The following is a 24,396-nucleotide window of genomic DNA, read 5'->3' as shown; positions in this document are numbered from 1 at the left end:
GAACTGCCAAAGATAGTAATGATATTCTGGCAATGAATCAGTTGTATAAGAACAATAAAGCTATTTTAAAAAAATCCCTGCTTAGAGCTATAAGCTTCAACTGAAGACACCCTTATGTGAAAGCCTCAAATTATGAGATGAAGAGTAGCTAAAATACAACACACACTCATTTTATGGCACAAAAGCAGATAATATGAACATGAAGATTAAGAAATGAAAATAACATATACACTAAACACATCACAACAGAAACAGGCTTTATTTCAACCAGACAAGTGAATACTTCAGTTAACATCGAGTTCTCCAAGACGTGAAGATATGGCAATTAAAGATGGTGCTCAGGAGGCAGAGAAGGAAAGATTCACCACGGAGTAATCATAGTGCCTGCAAAGATCCCTTTCAACAATATGCTCAGTTCAAAAGATTAATCAGTTCTAAGTCATTAGACCTCATGCGTTTCAATATTTGTACAAGACTCTCATTTGAAAGTTACCCATCGGTGCCAATGACATCTTTCAAAAAAGAAAAAATATATGTATAGATAGATCAGTACCATGATTTTTTTAATATTAGAAACTGAGATTGAAATGCAGTTTTCAGTTTGAAATACTTCAAATCAAAAAATTATTATTTAAGATGGCTTGTTACAAAGCTCCTATGTACATACGTGTACAAAACAAATAGGTGTTATTACCTGACACGTCAACCCATGACTTCTCCCCCATCTCCCAATGTGAACGGTTAATCTACTGGGAGACTTCACCCGGGAAGTTCTAATGTCCTGCATAAGGATTTGCTGCCACTCATATGGTGGGTATGAATGAGGACAGTTCATCAGAGAACACAATTTAATATAACCTAACGTAAAGTAAATCCAACAAAACACTGTATATTCATTGTATATCATTTTCAACTTTTGCCTGACTCATAAAATTCATGAACGCTTTCGATCTCGTGCTTCACTCTTAGTGAGCTGATCAGCCCCTTCATTGGTACAAACAATTACATTAAAGAAAGGTATTGGAGAGGAGAGGGAGTCATCTGACGACAGAAACAGGGGGAAGGACTCTCTTTCTCCATAAGACATTCAAACAGAAAAAAAACAAGACAAAAAAAAGGTAAAGAAACAAACAAACAAAATAGTTTTCACAGTAAAGCATGCCAGATTTGTAGTTTCATTTGAAACCAACAGCAAATCATGAAACGTCATGATGAATATAAGTAAAGGTAAGATCTCCTAGAGTAATTACTAAATGAAGTTAAAATTACCACACTGATCAGTAAACCCCAGAAGAAAAATAAACAGCACTTACACTTCGGGTCCTTCTTAAACCTCATACAACTTTTCAAGGTTAATGCATAAAATTCATAGGTTTGGCCTCTCTGCACAAATGTGTGTGTGTGTGTGTGTGTGTGTGTGTGTGTGTGTGTGTGTTTTAAAAATACAGTATACAGAAAAAACTCTTGTATTCCCCATTTTGAATCATAAGCTCAAAACCCAAGAGTAAAAGATCAGCTAGAAGGATTTTAAATTATTTACAAATCCAGCAGGTTCATCTGCCATAATGGCTTGGCTTCCGTCCCATAGCGACATCTACCTCCTCCAGCGACAGGTCTCAGGTCTCTGTTCTCACAGAAGGCTCTTCTATCCACTGTCATCACTACTGGTCATCAGTCATCTTGAACAGTTCCAGCAGTGCCCCAACAGCTCCGAAATAACCCTATAAAAGCAATGGGGAAACTTGTGCACGGTTATCTCTAAACAGCCAGATACCTCCTGTTTTTCATAATTCTGGGAATGCTGCCCCCTAATGTTGTAGATGAGAAAAACTTCAAACCTGAACCCTGCCATGCACAGTAGAACAATAATAATAATATTTAGAAGATATACCTGTTTTTCTTTCTTTTTTTTAATGTTTATTTATTTTTGAGAGAGAGAGACAGAGTGCGAGTGGGGGAGGGGCAGAGAGAGAGGGAGACACAGAATCCAAGCAGGCTCCAGGCTCTGAGCTGTCCTGTCAGCACAGGGCCCATGCGGGGCTCGAACTCACAAACGGTGAGATCATGACCTGAGTCGAAGTCAGACACTTAACTGAACCACCCAGGCGTCCCCAAAATTGTTCTTCTAGAAAAAGTTTTAAAAAATGTTTATTTATTTTTGAGAGAGACAGAGAGAGAGAGAGTATGAGTGGGGGAGGGACAGAGAGAGAGGGAAACAAAGAATCCCAAGCAGGCTCCACACTGTCAGCGCAAATTGCAACATGGGGCTCGAACCAACCAATAGTGAGATCATGACCTGAGCTAAAATTGGATGTTCGACTGACTAAGCCACCCAGGCACTCCTACGCTAAAAATTGTTCTAAGCACTTTACACGAATTTACTCATTCAATCTTCACAATAACTTTATGAGATAAATATTATTATCATCCCACTTTACGAAGACTCACACAAAGATGGAGACGTACAGTTATTGTCTAAGTTCTCCTAGTCAGTTAAGATGCTGTGCTCTTAACTGCTCAGCTGACTACTTCTCAATCCTACTAGTGGAATGAATGAGAAGGAGTGAATGAGGACCCCTGAGGCGGGGCAGGAAAATCACCTCACCAGCACCTCCCAAAAGTTCTCTCTCCACAGTGTCCTCCAGGAAGGCCTGCCGAAGCCAGAGTGAATTTAAGAACGCAGAGAATTTTCTGAGAGATATTTACAAGGGACTATAAAAACGCCCCACTTTCATTGGCCATAAAGACTAAGTTACCATATGTGCATAACAAAGCAAAGCCGTAGTCCACAGAGGCCTAGGATTGTACAAACCAATACAGGTGACTACATTTTCACCTACATAAATGACTTTCCCCAAAATGTTGGATCTCACTCCCTATTTTACCACCAACTAACACCCATGTGCCTTGTAGATGGCTTTTAATTCCTGATGGCTTGCAGGGTTTGTTTTCTGCCTTAGTTGAAGAGAATCTGGACTTAGGGTTGCCAGATAAAATACAGATAAATGCCAGATAAAATAACTGTGTCCTGTGTTTTTAATCACTAAATATGGCAACTCTAGCTGAACTAGAACAGTGGTTTTCTTTTTTCATTTTAATTGCCTTTTTAAAGCTGAGGTGCTTTCTTCTTTTTCAAACAAAACCTTAGGTGGAAACGATAGACAAGCAGATAAAAAGGGAGCTTCTCTGGTTGGAGGGGGAGGGGGGTAAAAGTTCTCGGACTCTATTCCCCCAAAGTTCTATCACTCCATGCTATCGGTCGGCCGAAAAAACAAAAAACAAAAAAACCGGCTTTCTTTAGTATTAAGTTCTATCACTAAGCCTTAAGTCTTTCCTATTTAAATTCTTATTGCTTTAGCTGCTTTAAGAAAACAAAATACGGGCTTAGAAAACTGTAAGTAACTTATAAATGCATCAGCGACTTTTCAAATAAATAATTCAGTTTGGAGATGAGAAAAATGCCACAGTACTTATTCATTACAAGTTTGCAATATTGGTTCTCTCAAAGTTTTTTCTGCTACAATATACCCCAGGGATTAGGTACCTCCTGTGATAAATAAACTGTCGCTCTCTATAATACTGATTTTATTTTATTTTTAAGTTGATTTATTTAGAGACAGAGCGAGCACAAACAGGGGAGGGGCAGAGAGAAGGAGAGACAGAATCCCAAGCAGGCTCCATGCCATCTGCCATCAGTGCAGAGCCTGATGCAGGTCTCAAACTCGTGAACTGCGAGATCACGACCTGAGCAGAGATCAAGATCAAGAGTTGGACACTTAACCGACTGCGCCACCCAGGCGCCCCTTAAAGTACTGATTTTAAAGGTGGTGGTGGAGGAAGTGGGCAAAAGAGGGGGAGGTCCCTCGCTTACTGTTAGAAACCTCTGATGTATAGAATTATAGAAACTCCATATAAGGGACTCTGAATTAACTGATCTCCGCTTCCTGTGCAAACAGGTTGCTAACGCCTAGGGACACCAGCCTCTCTGGGCCACCAGGCTGCTCTGAGCAGCCCTGGCACTTCCGTTCCTGCCAGCAGAGTTGTCTGCTTGCCAAGAGTCAGCTGTGTTTATCCTCAGATTTGTTTAGGACACTTTTATTGTTAATGTCGTAATCTAATTTAATTATGTATCATCTAAACCAATAAAAAGAGTACAAAATAAATGGACATTTCTATGAAAATCCAGTTAAATTCTCAAAAAAAATTTTTTTTAATGTTTATTTTTAAGAGAGAGAGACAGAGAGACAGAGAGAGAGACAGAGTGTGAGCAGGGGAGGGGCAGAGAGAGAGAGGGAGACACAGAAGGTAAGGCAGGCTCCAGGCTCCCAGCTGTCAGCACAGAGTCCAACGTGGGGCTTGAACCCATGAACCGTGAGATCGTGACCTGAGCTGAAGTTGGATGCTTAACCAACTGAGCCACCCAGGAATCCCCAGTTAAATTCTTGAAAAAGACTGAAAAAAAGCAGTCACAAACCTCTCTACGTAGGTGGATACCAAATATGAAAGGTTGAGGAGAAAATCTAGGATTATGCAAACAAATTGCTTCAAAAGTATCTTTAATTTCTTAATCCATTTTAAAGACACAGATCAGACATCAAAGAAGCTATATAATACTTGCAGATTATGAAAAAAAGGATAACAGCAGGGGCGCCTGGGTGGCTCAGTCGGTTAAGCCTCCGACTTCAGCCCAGATCATGATCTCATGGTTCATGGGTTCGAGCCTCCAGTTGGGCTCTGCGCTGCCAGTGCAGACCCTGCTCGGGATTCTCTCTCTCTCTTTCTTTCTCAAAATAAATAAATAAACTTTAAAAAAAACAGAAAGCATAACAGCAGAGTTCCAATCAGCAGAAATCCACGCTCCAGTTCCAATCCATGCTCAAAATAAACCTTGGTCCTACACTGAAAAATTTGTGAGTGCATGAACATTTATACTTTTTATATTAAAATGGTTAAAGTAGAGAGATATTTTTTAATGATTACCCATTTTACCTGATTTTTAAAATTATTATTAACCAACTACAAGTCCTGATTGTTGGAGAAGAAAGCTTCCATTTTACATATAGTTCTTCTTTATCCTTTGTCTAAGTGCAAAGTTTAAACGGCAACTCTTTCTATTTGACCAATTTTAAAACGGAGGGACTCACTCGAAAGTTAGACAACACCCAATACACTCCACGCAGGATGACTAAGTCCATGTAGACTTGACCTACCTCGTGTTCCAAAAACAGAGCTTTTAGCTGTCCTTTGGACCAAAAATCCATTGCATATGCTAGCAGTTTCATGGAGATCATATTGATTCTGAGAAAATTCCCAACAAACACAACTCTGTCAATATTCTGGAAAAAAAATTAAAGGAAAACAATGAAATGATAGTATAAAAGTAGCATGTAGCAAAGACCCAGTGTTCCATACTCCATGTGCTCCCAGGACCTTCAACAGTGAATTTTTTTAAGTGAAATTATTTCAGCATTTCCGAGATGAAGTTGAACAAACGTCATAGTGCATTCCACAAGAATGAGAGGGTGAGATTCTGGTTGGGCGAGGCAGAGACCTCTACTGGGCTTGTTTGCAGGTATTATGTTAGATTGACTTAGGTCTGATATGAAATTCAGCTACCAACACACACATATAAAATTGTAATTGGAGTCTAATTCAGCTAAATTTGCTTATGCATTCCTCCAATCCCTCAAATTCCAGCTATAAATTATTATTATAACCAATTCATAAATAAAACGGCAATGGTATTATTATTCATCCAACAGGTTTGCCCCATTTGCTCTGTACCAAACACCAGGAATACAAAAAGAAACAACTCCCAGTCTCTACCCTTAGGATGTATGGTGGACTATCCTGTTTGGTCTGCATGTGGGTTAAAATATGGAAAAGAAAAATATGCTTATAGCTTTGGTGACATGGATGTGGATTTGCATTCTGTACACACACTTAACACTGAGCTCAGCCTGTCTACCATGCAAAAGCTGGTCACTACCACTCATTCACAGAGTCAGTTGCTATGGTCACTTATGTCAAATGGAAGAGAGACTTGGAAGCTGACATTATTTTCTGTTCAGTCTATCAGGAATAATCAGGATCTAGGAACATGGCCTCTTAACCGTCTCCAGTTTTGACAGTGTAAGTTGATGAGCCCATTAATTACGGTGAAAATTTTCCATGGGTGGACGGGTGGGAGGTGGTTTTAATAAGCTTCCACAAATAACAATGGTAGCTACAAACTGCTCAGACTGAGATGCGACAAGAAACACTCAAAGTAGGAAACTCAGATTAAAGAAAAATTTAATGAAATTTAGGAGTTCTGCCTTTTCACCTAAAACAAGGAAGTCCAACTGGGACTTGACCAAAGCCCCAGTCTTGCATTACGCTGGTAATGAGCCAGAAGGAACAGAATGACAATAAAAGCTGATGGACAGTCCTCATTTCAAATAAATTCCAAGCAAGTCAAAGATATGACTATGAATAAAAAAAGAAAAGAAAGAAAGACTAGAGAAAATCTCAGGAAATTAGTTTAAAAAAATAATGTTGACAGGGCACCTGGGTGGCTCAGTTGGTTAAGCATCTGACTCTTGATTTCTACTCGGGTCATGATCTCAAGGTTGGTGAGACTGAGCCCCGAGTTGGGCCTGAGTTGGGCCTGCGCTGACAGCACAGAGCCTGCTTGGGACTCTCCCTCTCCCTCTGCCCCTCCCCCACTCAGGTGCATGCTGGCTCTCTTGCTCTCTCTCCCTCCCTCCCTCAAAATAAGTAAGTAAACATTTATAAAAAATAAAAATAACATTGCAGTAGGAAAGATATAACACTCACATGTATTCTCATGTAAAAAAGCAAGAGGCAATATTCCCGGAAGTGCATATTGAAGTATATGAGGTAGGCTGATATGACGTCTGGTATTTGCTTTTAAATATTTTAGCAAAACAGAGAGGAGGAACAAAAGGAGGAGAGAGGAGCAGAGGGAGGAGGAAGAAGAAAACAGATAAGGTGTGTGTGGCAAAGTCTTGATAACTGTTGAGTCTGGTTAATAGATATACGGAGGTTCTTTATACCATTCGACTCCTTTACGTAGGCTTATCAATTTTCATAATAAAAAGTTGATAAACAATCAAAGTAAGACATACAATAATATGTAAAGTGTGAATTGTATGAGTGAGATTATATCTCAATAAAAGTGTTGTTAAAAAAAAAGAATGTTGTAGAGTTTGCTGCCTTTGGAAGGAAATGTTTCTCCTTTATTGCATACAAGATAGAATAAAACCCCAAAAGTGGAGAACAATGGCTACCTCTAGTGAGGCTAACATTTCCAGATGGAAATGGAAATTTCCAGGTGAACATACTTACTTCCTCATATACGCTTTCGGTGTCTTTAGAACTCTGTGTTGTGTTTTTTTTTTGCTGCCCTTGGAAGGAAATGTTTCTCCTTTATTGCATACAAGATAGAATAAAACCCCAAAAGTGGAGAACAATGGCTACCTCTAGTAAGGCTAAGATTTCCAGATGGAAATGGAAATTTCCAGGTGGAAATACTTACTCACTTCCTCATATACTCTTTCGGTGTCTTTAGAACTCTGTGTCATGTGCTTTTTTTTTTTTTTTTTTTAATGTTTATTTTTGAGAGAGAGAGAGAGCATGTGTGCGCACGGGTGCATGAGCAAGGGAGGGGCAGAGAGAGAGGGGACAGAGGATCCAAAGCGGCCTCCATGCTGACAGCAGAAAGCCTGATGGGGGGCTTGAACTCACGAACTATGGGATCATGACCTGAGCCCAAGTCCGACGCTGGGTCCGAGGCACCCAGGTGCCCCATGTGTTTGTATTTTCTATCCAATAATATGAATAAAAAGTTTGATGTTGATGGAGAAACATTTTACAGGATTCCAATAATCACAGCAAAAATATTTTAGAATCTGTAAACGTGGTGCCCCTCTATGAAGTAGCCGAGTTCAAGGGCTCTCCACTCTGTGACTCCAGCATGCTAAGCAATGACTGAAGAGCTCACACTATGGCTCTGACAGGAAACCCTGCTGCCACTTTGTGGTGTGCCCACAGGGAGCCTGCGCTGGCAGGTCACCGGCTAATAAAGCCCTTGCCCAAGGTCACCGGGTGGGTGATTCCTCTCATCGGCCATACTTAAAAAAAAAAACCCACCATTTTTGCTACACTCCAACAATAAATGGTAGGAAATTGAGATCAAGAGTGAAAAATAAAACCAGTCGACCTCCCCCTAAAGTGATTATGATTTCTGTAAAAAGACCTGCTGGCTCACTCAAAGTGCATGGAAAGCAGGGGAAAGGGCATCTATGACCCTGTGGGGCAGGGACATTGCCATCCAACTGACCTTTGTGAGTATGTGAGGACAGCCCACTACACACATATTGGTCAGGCTTTGTTTGGCTACCTGGAAAAAACTCCCTTTAAAGGTTAAGGTCAAAAAATAAATCCTCTGTTAAAATGAGTCCCATGACTGCAGTGGACTTTGAAAGGCACATGGCTGGAATACATTCTTTCCATTTCAGCCTTGCATTTAAACTCCTGGCCTTTCATTTAAACTCCAACTCAGACAGGGACTTAAAAAAGTTGTGACCCTGAGCCACAGACCAGTGGCATATTCTGTTCAAAGTTGTAACCCCAGAGCTCAAAGGCCGGGCTGGCACCACCCGTCATAAAGATCGCCTCTTACCGTGTTTAAAACCCCACTGTTCGACTAGGAGGGGGCAGGGGCTGGTTTCTGCAGTACCTGTAATGTTCTATTTCTTGATCTGAGTGGTGGTTATACAGGCGTGTGAAAATTCAAGCTGTACACTTAGCATTTGACCGTCTTCTGTATGTATTTCTATTAAAATTATATTTTTAAGAACTCTATCACTGATGCGACTTGTGATTCTTTAATATAACTTCTATTACCCGTTGCATGTTACGTGTTCCTAACCCCTTTCTTGTCTTCCTAACACAACTCAGTGAGAGCCTTGCTACTTTACAGGTCTCGTCTTTCAGGAAAAGAGTTCTGTTTTCCTGCAGGAATCCTGCAGTGTTTCAAATCATGTTACCAAAACTTTGCCTGTCACCGGCTCCACCCCTTTTTCTGCCTGGGGCTCTGGCTGGCCTCGGCTGTAGCAAGCTCTCTATGCTTTGATAGCCCTGTACAATGCTGCTTGAACTCCATGCCACAAGGCAACACTGTAAAGAAGCTGAAAGCAGAGAGAATATCAACTCTTGCAAGGGGAACACTTTACCTGCAGTTATTTGCAAGGATGCACAGTCTTTCCCTCACATTTCAGTAGGTACGTGGTGATAATGATGGTCAGAGGCTATGCTAGGTGTGGTAAATTTTACCTGGTTTCCATGATTAGATGGCTTACCATTTATTATCCAGTGCCTCTTAAAAATAAGACACATGCTCCTTTCCATTTCCCAGAACACACCCCTCACGTTTTACAAGATGTGATTAGGACAAAGGGCAGGCTTCCCAAGGATCTACAATTTTGTAAGGGTCAACAGTTTTGCACCGCTAAAGATGATGTGTAGGAATGACACAAGTCTTTCTCTGGGTTAAGGCCTTACCTCATTCAACGCACACATCCGAGCAATGGAGCCAATGTTGTTGGTGATGGTGACCAGTGTGGCTCGGGCGAGGTCTTCCTTGCTGATGGAATCTCGCTTTTCCTTACTCATCATGTTGCCAAAGCTATGTTGGAAATATTAGCGAGAGTGTTCAAAATCATCCTCAGGCAGGTCCCACGCTTTCACCAAAGTACTGTGGAAAGCCTTATGAATAACTGTTCAAGTTCAAATGACCTGATTTGGCTACCATGGTTTACAAGCAGACAGGATTACGATATGAATGGTTGGCTGCCCTTTTTTTTTTTTTTTTTTTAAATAGGGGCAAAGTAGCATGGCTATTAATGGGAAAAAAAATTTTTTTTTAATGCTCTCTAGATATATTAGACAAGAATGGGAACAGGGGAAACTGTTGCAGTTTTCCAGAACCTTCTTTCAAAGCTGCCCTATTTTAAGCACAAGCATCAAAGGCTAAACGTCTCAGTGCTTTCTAAAGGGTGGGAGATCAAGTCTGAGCTCCAATAACCATAGATACTTGCACCAGGCTGGTGGGTTGACATTTTTAAAAATAACTAAGTGAATGGCCAGGGTGGAGAGGTTGCCTTGTTTAAACACTATGGCTCCTAGCTACTTCGTCTCTACCTTGATGCTACAGCGGATCCTTGAAGGCCAAATCGTTCATAGTCTCCTCCGTAAATGTCCTTCACCAGCTTATCAACATTGGTGCTGTCGCCTTTAGCTGCCATTTCCAGAGCTTCTTCAAAGGTCTCACAACCAGTCAGCAAGCAACATAGGCCTAGGAATGTTCCACCTCCAAGACTGAAGGAACAATAAGGTTTATTTTTAAATTTTACTTTAAGATATGCCCATCCGAGTCCCCAACTACAACAAGGTCACTAATACGGGTTAATAAAAACAGAAGAAAAACAAAGGGGCACTTGAATTTTGTGGAGGGTGCAAAATAGCTTGAGGGTAGATTGGATTAAAAAAAAAAAAAAAGGGCAGAGGCTAAAAAGAAACACCAAGGAAAACTTGCCCCTGAATTGAAGAATAAAACCAGAGAAAGACTTTCACTGATTTCCGTTGTGAGACCTTCAGCTAGCCACTAACCTAAGAATCTGAGTCTTCTCACCTATAAAATGGGGCCGAATCAGGATCTCTCTTATGTAAAGTGGTCTGAAAGCAGCAAATAACCAGAGAAATGACTGCTATGAAAAAAAAAATGTAGCTTCATACAAATACTTGGAAAAAGAAACCTTGTGTACACGAAGTTCACAAGTGCAGAGCCAGACTGACCTAGGGCTGTGAGGAACAGCCTGCCCAGAAGCTGTTATCTTTTACCTTGACCTCTAGCAGACATAATCTCATTGAACCTTCTTAGAAATTTCTAAACGGAAACCACTGATGGCTCACATACTGGATTTTTTTCTGGTAGACTCTGGAAAAGGTTATTAATATTTTACTTACGACCCAGTAGTCAAAAATGGTAACAAAGGTCATAAAACAGTTTCAACGCTCAGCTATGTTTTAGAAGCTTTCAGTCGTTTTGGGGAAAAGTCTTCTAAAATAGTCTCTTTAGACAAAATTAGAAACTAATTATGGTAGTTGAGAATGAATTTAGTTGCGTCTTAATGTCAACGTTACGTGACAGAAAGAGAAGCAGGCTTGGAGTGGAGCTATCACCAGTGACCTCCGGGCAGGGAAAGAGGCACTGACCCAGGCCTGGGTTTCACTCTACCGCGTAGACGAGCAAATGCAGAAGAGCCAATTGCTTAGGTCAGTTTTGTCCTCGAGCTCCCCGAGCTGCTAGCCCTGGGAAGCCCATGTGTGTTTGGGTACTGGCTTTTTAGTTCTAAGAGAAAATTCAAGTGGAGGTGAAGGTCATTTTAAATTTAAATTTGAAGCAAGAAACTTTAGGGGAAACTATATTTTCTGTCAGTAACTGTCGACAAGAAGGTGCCAGATTATACACAGGCACACAGTTCTTTAAGTTGTATCTAAAAGGAAACTGTATGTGATATTTCTTAAATAGTGATTCTTACAAAAATACATACTTGATTGAAACGATAGCTCCTTGTGGAAAATTATGTAGCTAGGCATCACCAGAGGCAGCTACCCACACTGAAGGTGCAGTAGCAGGAGGAAATAAAGATCTCATGGACATCCCTGCCTTGGCAAGTCCGTCACAGTAGACATTTGGATTTCCTCTAAGAAAACTTATTTACATTTAACATGGTGTGGCACACACGTTGTCGGTTTCAGTGTGCCCTCCAAAACTAGTATATTTTAGTGGGGACAATTTTTGGTTTGCGTGCCATCTGGATTTGTCTCTGTATGTTTTTAAGTCATTTCTCATGCTTCTAGCTGCTTTCATCCATGCTAATAACCTTTCTTTGAACATCAGGTATTCCTGTCAATCAAGGCAGTCAACAACCTACTCTCAATCTAGGCAACCGGAGACATTGGCGGACTTAGAAAGAAGGCAATTCGTCAACTGATGTGTTGGTATGAGTGGACATGGACGAGTGCTTTGTGTGGCTGGAAGATGACCCGTGGTTCCAGACAAAGCATCGGGGCTGCGTGGGGAAAGCGAGCATGCATGTGCGTCGCTGGCACGCTGCAGATGGGAGGAAAGGACGCACAGTCGCAGAAGAGCACTTTATTAATATCCTCAACCTGCTAACCAGGATTTAATCAAAGTGGTTCTCTCGCTCATGATCAGGTACATCAGTTTGTTTCCATAGACACGGTAAGACCCTCAGCAAACTGGAGACAAAAACACACTGCCAGGGAGCAGCTGTCGAATAGCATCATCATCATTTTTTTTTTTTTTTTCCAAAAACCAACAACCTTGTAGTGAGGGATTTTAGGGAAAAGGAGAAGAAACCTTCAATTACTGAGGGCTTGTGCCCTTAAAATAGATTCCAGAACAATGAGATGAGCTGCGCTATTGCTTCCACCTAAGTTCCAAAATTCTTTACGTTCCCCTTTTAATAATCTGCACATTCCAACAATGTCAGCTGTAAAGTCCTCTTTTTTCTTTAGCTTCTACAATAAAATTGGAGTAGCGTCAATAGAACAAAAAAGGGGTCACTACCTCATCTAGGATGCGATAAAATTACACATAACATGAAACGAACCATTTAAAATCGTATGCTTAAGGGGCGCCTGGGTGGCTCAGTCAGGTTAGCGTCCGACTTCGGCTCAGGTCATGATCTCGCAGTTTGTGAGTTTGAGCCCCATGTCCGGCTCTGTGCTGACCGCTCAGAGCCTGGAGCCTGCTTCGGATTCTGTGTTTCCCTCTCTCTGCCCCTCCCCTCTCTCTGTCTCTCTGTCTCTCTCTCAAAAATAAACATTAAAAAAATAATAAAGTACTATATGCTAACTAATTTGGATGTACATTTAAAAAAATAAAAAATAAAATTAAAAAAAAATAATAAAGTCATATGCTTAAAAGAAACTGATCTCCTGTAATGATGTGGCTTCCTAAAAATAAAAATGTTTGAGAAAATAGAGTATAACATAATCACAAAAACCTGGAGTTATAGCCACCAGTTCACGATAGCAGTAGTAAACTTAAAGCTGAAGCCATTTGCTTAGATCAGTGATTCCCAAAGTGTGTTTTACAAACTGACGTTCGTTGCCGACCATAATAGTTTATATCGGTGTTTTTGTAACTTGGAAGCCTTTGGCAGAACAACTCTGGTTGGCCAAGGAGGAGCTGCAGCCCACAGAACTGATGTTTCCTTTCCTTCCCCTACTTGTGGCAGCCCTCGAAAGGGCTCTCTATGAACCTTCAGTCGGCTATAGCATGTTTCCAAAACTACTGGTTGAAAAGCATTTGCAGAGTAACTTGGATATCCAGACAGGGTCTGTTGATGGTTGCAACACACCGGTCATTCATGGGCATTTACCAAGAATGGGAATTCATGAGCATGATTACACATGTAATAGAAGCCAAACACCACAATTAGCTCATTAGCAGCTGTTCAAGAAGATGATCTAGATTCCTGGAACTTCCAAGTTTGAGAAAATAGAATTAATTGTGATTGTGATGCATGAATTTGCTAAGTGTTAATCAACGAAATTATAAATATCTCTAACTGAGGAAAAGTGTTTATTTAGCTTGTTACCTTGGGACTAGCTCCTACCAATCAAGGACTCCTTCTGGGAAGAAGTCTGTAGTTTCTTCAAAACTGTACTTGTATTAGGAGATCACTCTCTAAGGTAAAACCAGCTTGGCCGAAATATTCACTTGTCTTTGACACTCGTGACAGTCCTAATACAGTCGTGGGACAGCTGTGATTCTTCTGTGAGCAAGGAAGCTTAGTTCTGTACGCTCACTGAGAAAATGTGTGCCGAGTAGCAATTAACATTTGATATTCTGAACACAAGCAGGATTCAGTCGGAGTGTGTGTGTGTGTGTGTGTGTGTGTGTGTGTGTGTGTGTATGTGTGTGTGTGCGCACGCACATGCCAAGGTTCCTCAACAGCAGTACTATTGACTTTTGCGGTTCAGTACTTTTTTGTTGTTGGGGGCTTCCCTGTGCTTTGTAGGATATTTAGCGGTGTCCCTGGCCTCTAGCCACTAGATGCCAGTCACACCCCACATCCGATTATGACAACCAAAAAAAAAAAAATGTCTCCAGACATTGCCCAAGTCTCCTGGAGGACTAAATCTTCCCTTCCCCAGTGGTGAATCACACTGACTAATGCGGACCCATCACAGGGCAGAAATACGCCCGAAAAACTGTGCTCTTCTCCTAATGGGGAAGGAATAGTGGAGGATTTCAGCACTAGAAATGCCCATAGAAACGACCTAAGAAACAACCCCCTTTGTGGCACAAACAAGGGCACTGAGGCCCAGAGAAGTTCCACGGTATCTTCATCTATTAACAACGACGGGTTTGATACCATGTACAAAACCATGCATTCCACCTGGCACGGGTTCCTTAAGTTATTCCTCCAAAAACGGGTTCTGTGCTCCCATTGGTGGGAGAAACACTTCACACCGAATCCTTCACTTAGAAGTAAGAAAAACTTCCTAGATTTTGTTTACGCTAGCATTTCTCAGAGATTTCTGACACTGGATTCTTTTGCCCCTGTTGAATCACTACGAACAGGAAGCTGGGCACAACTGCCCTTGGGCGTGTGCGCGCACTAAAAGCAAGGCACCCCGCCCAAGTGCAGCTGCGGCACTGTCTTCCCGTCAGTTGCACTTGCAGAGTCCCTGTGCCCTGTGCCAACCATTCTGGCTTTCAGCTGGAACATTTAACTCAGGGTAAAAAAAAACCATTTTTTGTAAACCCAGTTTGCTTCACTGGTTGCAGTGGTGATTTATTTCAAGCCACGCATCCTGTGCCAGGCACCAAGGAAATTCCAAGAGAAGGTTTCTTTCGAAGCCCTCCCTGACCATCCCAAGCATCCTTTCTTCTGGATTCTACTCTCTTATTGTCCCTGCCATTCATTTGGCACTTAACATGGACTGCCTTCAGTTTGGTGTGTGCTAATCCTTCCCTCAACCTGACCAGTTTCCAGCAGGGTAAGGACTGTGTTTTATTCACCTTTATATAAAGCATCCTTCTGCTATTTTAACATATCATGCAATAAATCCTTTCTGGTTGGCTGAGGAGCGTAAGATCCTTCTTTTAAAAACGTACTCAGTACAAAGAATCTTTTTACAAACTGATCTTCAAGAGAGACGCCTGGATTTAAGTACAGAAAGGTTCTTCTAGTAGAAACCATGTTTACCTGGTCCCTGTAACTCTTTTATAGTTGTCCTTGGAGTACACTGCTAGGATGCTGACACCCGAGCCCATGTTCACCAGCAACATAGGGTATGGGTTATCAAGGCAGTACGGCTTTTTTTGACACAATTCAGGATTTGTGGGATTTTCAAAATAGTAACATTCTGGCTTGCCATTGAAGCCAATGGAGTCGACGTAAAGCAGGCCCTGAATCAGACAGTCCAGTTCATCCAGTTTATGGAGCTGCAGGTCAGCAATCTGAAAGAGAACAAAACCTCATGAGAGAGGCTATGACCACTTCCGGGGAAGCCCCGTAGGCTTTTGGCTGGACTTAAAATGTGTTATTAACAGTAAAAGCATGACAATATTTTTGAAACACTGAGTTGTGCAATCTGGTTGTAATTAGTCATTCTGCCAGAGAAGCACCTTTGCCGGACATCGTGTCTGCCCAGAGTGGGAAATGAGGGACAGGAAATTGCCTGCCTTCCGGGAAAGCATCCAGTAGCATGTGTCATGGGTTGAACTGGTGGGCCCTGAAAGGTATGTTCATGTCCTAATTTTTAGAGCCTGTGACTGTTACCTGATTTTGAAAAAGGGTCTTTGCAGATGTTATTCAGTTAAGGATCCTGAGATGAAGAGAACATCCTGTATTATCTGAGTGGACTCTGAGTCCACTGCCGAGTTTCCTTATGAGACACACAGTAAAGAGCCGATGGCCAGAGGAGAAGGCCAGGTGAAGACAGAGGCAGAGATTGGAGTACTGCACTACAGGCCAACAAATGCCAACGGCCACCAGAAGCTGGAAGAGGCAAGGAACAGAATCTGCCCGAGAGCCTCTAAGGGAAGTGTGGTCCTGCCATCACCTTGATTTGGGTCCTGTGGCCTCCAGAACTATGACTGAATCCATTTCTGTTGTCTTAAGCCACTACGTTTGGGATAATTTGTTACAGCAGCCACAGGAAACGAACAGAGCGCATCGCTAAGACCGGGGCTCCCCTGCAGGGCAGAGAGTGAGAATGTTCTGAGAGCAGAGAGAATCCCACACTCCTTTGACATGATGAGGTCCTTAGGGAGGCACGGCGAGCCTCGGAGCTGGAGACAAACACCTCTGAGCCTTGGAAATCCAGCTCTCCTTTTCCCAGGCCTGGGCTTTGGAGTTTAGATAGACCTGGCTTTGAATTCTAGCTCTAACACTTAACTGAGGGATGTGGGGCAAGTTATTTAACTTGTCAAGCCTCAGGCTGCTTCTCTGTAAAATGGGGATGATATCCACTGTACAGTGTTGTTGTAGAGCTTTCATGATAATAATATATGCACAAAAGGCTCAAAAGATGTTGGCTATTTTATTAACAGTGGAGGTGGTCCTAAAGTGCCTTTTCATGCTCCTCTGAGACAAAAACTCCCATTCTCCCAGGTACAGGGGGAAAAAAGAAAATGGGAATGAGTTGGCTGTGGGGCAGGCTTAGGGGAGAATGGCTCCTTTGCATCCTCAAAAGTTTAATTCATAGCCCCCAAGAGTCGTATTATTGCTGGTCCATATGTCTCAGTTGAGGATAATTTCGCATGGACAAAAAAAGAAAGAAAGAAAGAAGGAAAGAAGGAAAGAAGGAAAGAAAGAAGGAAAGAAAGAAAGAAAGAAAGAAAGAAAGAAAGAAAGAAAGAAAAAATCTATTAATCATCAACATGAGTTGAGGATCATTTCCTATGGACTAAAAAAAAAAGAAAAAAGAAAATCTAAAAATCATCAATATGACACTGAACTAATGAAAGAAGATAATTTGGCAGGTCTAACTTAAATTAAAAAATATATATATCTTTGGGGGGCTGCGTGGATGGCTCAGTCGGTTGAGCGTCCAACTTCGGCTCAGGTCACAGGTTCACGGACTTCACTGTCTTTCTCTCTCTCTCAAAAAGAACAAGAAATAAAGATTAAAAAAATCTTTAAGAAAATAATAGCTAGTGTTTATTGTGTATTACATGCTAAGAACTTGTAGTAGATCATTTAATTCTCAGGGAACCCAAAAGTAGGTATTTTATCCTTTATGATTAAGGCTCCCGGAGCTTAAATAACTTTCCTTCGGTGATACAGCTAGCAAACAGCTCCCAGTGACTCCCTGTTCTTCTCTTGTCTCCACAATGCAAAGTACTTCTGGGATCTGGAAACAACCTATACAAGTGCTGTACTTAGATATTTTGCCAGAAAGGCATCGTTTTCATTATAAAAGTTAGCAGCTGGAAGAAAACTTTTGACTTCATATCACCCATCTGAATTTTCCCATTCAACAAAACCCACTAAATCTATACCTATAGAGCAGAATTAGTTTGAACAGGTTACCAGCAAGGTGGTACAAGTTTTCTTATACAAAGAATTATTCTGTTGTTTTTTTTTTTTAATTTAAAGATCTAATTGGCTTTGTTCGATGATTCATGAATTGGGCAGCATATCATCCAACAAGTAGAAAGGAGGTCCCCAGAAACAATCATCCTAAATGACACTTGCTGATAAAGTAAACCTATCTCATACATGATTCCAAACATTTCCTTTTTTTACCAAGTGAAAACTTGGGGTGTGATGCAAGTAATCATATACGTTTTAAGGGGGTAATACTTTAGGTAGAAAACTACCTGCAGACCTGAAAAGATTGTATGACACATATGAAACCCCATGCTCTTCCGCTTAGAGCATTAACCACATCCGGGCTTTGTTTATGGTTCATCAGGTGCCCCTGAGCTCAGCGCTCAAAGGCCTGTCCCATCGTAATTGTTTAATAAACATTTTTTTCAATGGGACAGGGAAAGTTAGTGCTTCTTGGGTCAAACCAAACTGAAAAGTATCAATTTCATCAGCCAGTCTTGGGACCATAGGTTAACCTGCTTAAAAATTAATCAGAGGTCCATCAACCATATTGACAGCCATGCCCAGAGCCAACATCACAAACGTAGAGACATGGTGTGGTACAGCTTTTATGCTGTGGAAAAAGAAAAACCTCAAGGCAAATAAACTAAGCACATACAAACTTTGATCTGAAAGAAAACATCGTTATCTCATTTTTCCCATCAAAATCATTTTCGGGGCGCCTGGGTGGCTCAGTCGGTTAAGTGTCCAACTCTTGATTTCGGCTCAGGTCATGATTTCATGGTTTGTGGGTTTGAGCCCTGTGTCAGGCTCCTTGCTGACGGTGCTGAGCCTGCTTGGGGTTCTTTCTCTCCCTCTCCCTCTGCCCCCCACCTCCCATCACTCCTTCTCTCTCTCTCTCTCTCAAAATAAATAAATAAACATTAAAAAAATTTTCAAATAAAGTGCTAGCAGCGAATAAACATCTCTGCTATACATTTTACTGAGGGGTGGATATTTCCAAAGCCCAGGTCATGCATCCCCAAACTGGGAAACAGAAATTAGTCACTTTCGGAGACCTGTAGAGACCTCCCTCAAAAGTCTTCACCATCCAGGAAAAAGTCCAGGCTCCCAAGTGTTAAGCAATGGGCCAAGTCCTTACTTGGATATTCAAACAGACCAACTGAAATTCAGAACAAGATGGGAATTACTCCCCAGACTTTCTACTTTGTAAATACAACTATATAACTTTGTGGAAAGCCTAAAACAGCACGTTCAGATCCTAGCTATGGAAAAACACTCATTCTCCAAAAAACACATTTAGTTTTTTTTTTTATATCAGGGGTAACAAATGCAAATACCTACAGGAGACAGTAAGAAAACATGAAGAGTGAAGCCCTAGAGTGGATGTAAAGTAACAGGATGATGGGGATTGTTGCACACAGAACAATATACACATATTTACAATTCGCCTGTAGCCCATTGTTGCCCTATGGTAAAGGGGGCTCAGTGTAATAAATTATCTGACAGCGAATTAACTTTTTAAAAATATTGCAGGCCAACCAAACATTTCTGTGGGCTGATTCTGACTTCTATCCTACTAACTTTATATATATTCTAATGCTCATCTCTATAATGGGTCTTAAATGATGATAGATCTGAAACATCAGATCCAGCAAACACACAGATGAAGCTATAACTAATGTGAACATCATCTTGTAACCAAGATGTGCTGGTAAATGTTTAACAACCAGCTCTCTGGGAGCAAAAGCCCTGTTTTATAGCATTTACCAATTTCTGTGGCATAATCGCCCCCACAATGGCTAATTTCAAGCTCCCAACATGATGTCACTAACACAGAGTTGAGAAGACATGCACACAATGAGCTCTCTTAAGCCGGTAGGAACTGGCCCCAGCACCCCACTGCTTGTAAGTCTCCTCACCACTTTCAGAAAGTATGGCTTCTGCCAATTCCTAAATAATTAAGCTTAAACTACTCCCCAAATATAAAAGCAACAAACCTAAGCTTGTCCTAAGACTCAAACTCTGTGTAAATAATGGAAGCTAGTAAAAAAATTGTATGATCTCATCCGTAGGACTTGAGGCAGGGAAGCTATTATTATTATTATTATTATTATTATTACTCATTTTGCAGATGAAACGCATCACCAGGGGTCAGCTGTTAAGTGACCTATCCCGGATCCCAAGGCTAGCAAGTAGGGGAAGAGGTAGAGTAGAAAAAACTTTCAAACTTACAACTATGATGAACTCACATTGTTTGCCCAGTACTAAAGTCACCCGAGCAAGCGTATGGGTGCGGTGGGATTCTCAAACTATAGGACCCATCAGAATCACTAGGAGGGTTTGTTGAAACACAGACCATTGGGCTCCACTCCCAGGGATTCTGACTGTATTTCTAACAATATCCCAGGTGATGTTGATGCTGCTGGGCCTTGGACCACACAGTATTAGGAGCTGAAGAGCTGGGATGAGCCCATGACCCCAGAACAGTGAGTACAGATGTTCAATAAGGTCACATACTCTCCCTAATAGCACCTGCCCTATCTAACTCATAGAGCTATTATCTTCAAGAATCAAATGAGGGGCGCCTGGGTGGCTCAGTTGGTTGAGCATCCGCCTCTTGATTTCAGCTCAGGTCATGATCCCAGGGTTGTGGGCGTGAGCCCTGTGTGGGGCTCTGCACTAAGCATGGAGCCTGCTTGAGATTCTCTCTCTCTCTCTCTCTCTCTCTCTCTCTCTCAAAAAAAAAAAAAAAGAAGAATCAAATGAGACACCTGTGTGAAAATGTTTTGGCTACTATAAAGAACTATACACATGGGTTCTAATTATGTGAGAAATAAAATAATTTGGGACTTCTTCTCTTGAGTTGAAATGCACTGTTCCACTATTGGAAACACTATTTCCACAATGAAGACCCTAATTTGTAGAGGGAGTTCTATGATACCTCTATGCTAATATTAGAAAAAATGTGGGTCCTAAACACAAGGCATGCTCAGGATACAATTAGGTGAAAGGTTCTCCTTATGTGCTTCAGCCCAGTCTGTCAAAAATAACTAAATAAGGAGTTAAATAGATAAATCTGGTAAAAAACAAAAAACAAAAACCAAAAAAACCCCAAAAACATCCCAAGAGGTTCCATATCCACTCTTATGGGGTTATTTGATGGACCTGCCCCAAACCAGCTATATTACTCCCCTGTAGTTGAGAAATAAGTCACCAAATTGTATTTTAGACAGGAATAAAATACACATCTGGATGATACCCTACACTTCCCAACGGCGCTTTTGAGGACACTGGTTCCATAAAACATATTGGAAGATGGAGAAACCACCAGTGGCAGAAACCAAGAATAATTTGCATATAAAAGAGTTGATTCGGAATTACAAATTTCACTCTGGGCTCTTTTTTCTTCTCAAAGAAGACCTAGGAGACCCGAGACAGATGAATTTTTCAAACACGTTCTGTGAGTAAGAAATATAACAAAACCTGCAAGATGGCTTCTTCCTCCCTGCACCCAATAATAAAGAGGCCATAGAGTCAAGCCAGTCACAAGTGGAGAATGACATTGTCTACCAAACCTTATGCTGCTGCAATATCACGAATTAGTCCCTGGATTAATAATAGGAACCAAGCTAATAAATGTTCTTGAATGATCCACTTAGATTTAGATTTTCACATTTCCACAATTGTCCTCCCTCTTCCTGATAATTTTTCCACTAATTTTTTTTTTTTTTACTGTTTACTTATTTTTGAGAGAGAGAGACAGAGCATGAGTGGAGAAGGGGCAGAGAGAGTGGGAGACACAGAATCTGAAGCAGGCTCCAGGTCCTGAGCTGTCAGCACAGAGCCCAACACAGGGCTCGAACTCGTGAACCATGGGCTCTGAGTTGAAGTCGGACACTTAACCAACTGAGCCACCCTGGTGCCCCTCTAGTGAGTTCTTCAAAAGAAAACTCACAGAATAGAGACAGGGGATAGACAAGTCTTCTCCTTGAAGATCACTTTCTTCAATGGTGGGATTGCTCATTGGCTTATCAATTTTTAGACCATTTGTAGTTAGATTAAGTTTTTCTTCTGTGTTCCATTTTGGTGTATCATTAACTCAGAAGGCTAACTTCTGAGTGTCAGAAGTTTATTTGTGACAGTGACCCTAAAATGTTAAAAGGAGAAGAGAGGAAAAAAAAGAAGGGAAAAATAAGGAAGAAAGAATTGCAGCTTTGTTCAGTTGAAAGTATTCTACATGGGGGTCTAACTTAATGCTTGTCTCATGGTGTATAGCTCTTTCTTGTACATTCTAAATTGGATGAAGACTAGTTGATATTATTTAAGGATTTAAGTATATTTACTATAAATGAAAAAGATATAGTCATTAGTTATAACAATTGCTGACTATTCAGGGTCTGCTGAACATCTTTCAGTTAGCTCTAACTACTCAGGCTTTAAAAACACATTTCTGCAAAGCTGTATTATACCCCAATCAGTAATTTTATACAATAACAATGACAGGACTTTATAGTATATATATATGTATATATATATATATATGGACATATCCATATATATATGCTATATATCCATATATATATATGCTATATACTGCTTTATGTTGTCAGATTCCTTAGTATATATATTGATCATTTACAACCAACCACGTAAGCACCTTCAATTTTCTACTCTGGAAAAGGGAAGAGACAAAAGCTTGCATTTAGCACACCTAAGGGTCTTAGTACTTACTGTTCCCTCTGCCTAAAATACCCTTCCCCAGATACTGGTCTGATGTGCTTCATTACTTCTTTTGGTTCCCGCACCAATGTTACCTCATCACACTAAAATCTCCCAACACTCCCTATCTCCTTTACTCTGCTTTTTTCCTTCTTCCATAATATACATACATATATGTGTGTGTGTGTGTGTGTGTGTGTGTGTGTGTGTGTGTGTGTGCGTGCGCGCGCGCGTGTGTGTAGTGGCGGTACCTTCTATATTCACTTGCTTATTTAATTACTGACCATCTCCCCACACTATAAGGTAGCTCCTCAAGGGCAGGGGCTTTGTTTTGTTCCCAACAGTACTTGACGCCCAGAAGGAGCACAATACATACTTGTGTACTGTGGACAGAGGATGGTAAGACCTATTCATCCTCACAAACTTTGGAAGGATAGGGGCACATAACTCAGCACCCTGGCAAACAGGCTACGGGAAGCGATGAATTCTGTCTTCGCTTTGGCTGAGACTGAGCATGGAAACAGAAGGCAACCCATTTACTTTTTTATGGATGTACGCCCCCAGCTGGCCAGGCTGTTTGGCAAATACTCCAGACTTGCTCCCTGCTCCAATCTATTCATTAGGCTCCAACAGCCTGCCTGAAGGAGCAGCGCCTTCTTTACTTTGGTGGTAATAAGGTATGACCTCGCTTAGTTCAGAACCTTGAGAAACACACTTGCCCACGGCTAACATATATTGAGTAACTTTCTCTCAGAATGTACATTACCCAGAAGGAGGAACGGAGGCATTGAGGGATGTTGCATAAATGCTCTAGGTCACCTTGCTTCCCTTTAAGCTCCCTAGTGGAGGTGTTCAGATAGGCTGACACAAGGAAGCTCCTAGCACTAGGGCTGGCTCAGCATTTTCTCCTGAATCAGAATTGAGCTGACATCCTAGTGCTTACAAGGGGGCACTATCACAGTCTCTTCGTTTTAAAAAACGTTTTTAAGTTTGGTTATTTATTTAGAAAGAGAGACAGAGAGAGTGAGCAGGAGAGGGACAGAGAGAGGGAGAGAGAGAATCCCAAGAAGACTCTGCTCTATCAGCATGGAGCCTGACATAGGGCTCGAACTCATCAATGTGAGATCACAACCTGAGCCAAACCCAAGAGTGGGACGCTTAACTGACTGAGCCACCCAGGTGCCCATTACTGAAGCCTCTTAATCTCTCTTTAGCTTTAGTTTCCTTATCCATGTAGGCCACGAATGCTATACTTTCTGGTCTCCGAAGGTGACTTCAGGCTCTGATGTCCTAGAACTCCTCCCTCTTCTCTTCATTTTCCTGCCACTTTTCTACAGATGATGAAACTAAAAAGGGATATGTCTTGCTCGAAGTCACCCAGCTGGTTAAATGCAGAGACAACACTAAAATTCAGGTTCAGTGCTTTTCCAATGATGAATTCAAATTTAATTTTCATGCCCCTGGATCTCAGCCTTTTCAGTTTCCAAATTCTTTGATCACTGGGTCCCTTTGGTGGGAAAGAGATGCCATGTACCCCAGGCTTTGAAAACGTGTATTTTGTAACTCATCTCACTACATTTTCAACTTTCTGGCAAGACTAGCCCCCAAGTCTTCCAACCCTTTCGTCTCTAATGTCCAGTCACTTCTGCCGAGCCTAGCTTCCCTGATTTTCTCTTTACTTTCTACATCCATTATTTCACTTTATCCTCCTTTTGTTCCGTGCGGGTTGAGGCTGGGTGGTATAGAGATTATCCTGACTGCAGAGATGGGGAAATTGGAACACACAGCTGTTGAAAGATCGCTAAAGAAAGAGAAACATGAGATATCTTACTCATCCGTGTCCTCCATTTAGCCAGTTTTCTCAAATGTAAATGAGCAATGCAGAGCTGGTATGGACTGCCCATTGGGAGACAGCATTATTCTTAGTACGTGAAATCACGCTCCCCAAATCTTACTCGCTAATAAAGGAAGTCACCTATAAATAGTATCAGGTGTTTCATTTCTGTCT

At 41.4% G+C, this 24,396-nt stretch overlaps 1 protein-coding gene across 6 annotated transcripts in view; it reads right to left on the bottom strand.

Moving 5' to 3' along the window:
- Positions 1 to 240: 240 nt before the first annotated feature.
- Positions 241 to 24,396, bottom strand: part of PANK1 (pantothenate kinase 1) — a 101,430-nt gene continuing 77,274 nt past the window's right edge. For all 6 annotated transcript variants that reach the window (XM_078434578.2, XM_078434579.2, XM_078434576.2 and 3 more), the window contains 5 exons: positions 15,315 to 15,568; positions 10,207 to 10,383; positions 9,568 to 9,691; positions 5,211 to 5,336; positions 241 to 1,721 (listed from right to left, as the gene is read on the bottom strand). In XM_078434578.2, coding sequence (XP_078290704.1) covers positions 1,662 to 1,721; positions 5,211 to 5,336; positions 9,568 to 9,691; positions 10,207 to 10,383; positions 15,315 to 15,568 — 741 coding nt within the window. In that variant the 3' untranslated portion in view covers positions 241 to 1,661. The remainder of the gene's footprint in view (positions 1,722 to 5,210; positions 5,337 to 9,567; positions 9,692 to 10,206; positions 10,384 to 15,314; positions 15,569 to 24,396) is intronic.

Source organism: Panthera onca, chromosome D2, assembly GCF_046562875.1.
Source record: "Panthera onca isolate mPanOnc1 chromosome D2, mPanOnc1 haplotype 2, whole genome shotgun sequence".
NCBI classification, from domain to species: domain Eukaryota; kingdom Metazoa; phylum Chordata; class Mammalia; order Carnivora; family Felidae; genus Panthera; species Panthera onca.
The sequence above is the reverse complement of the archived record's forward strand: the minus strand, read 5'-3'. Positions and strand labels throughout refer to the sequence as shown.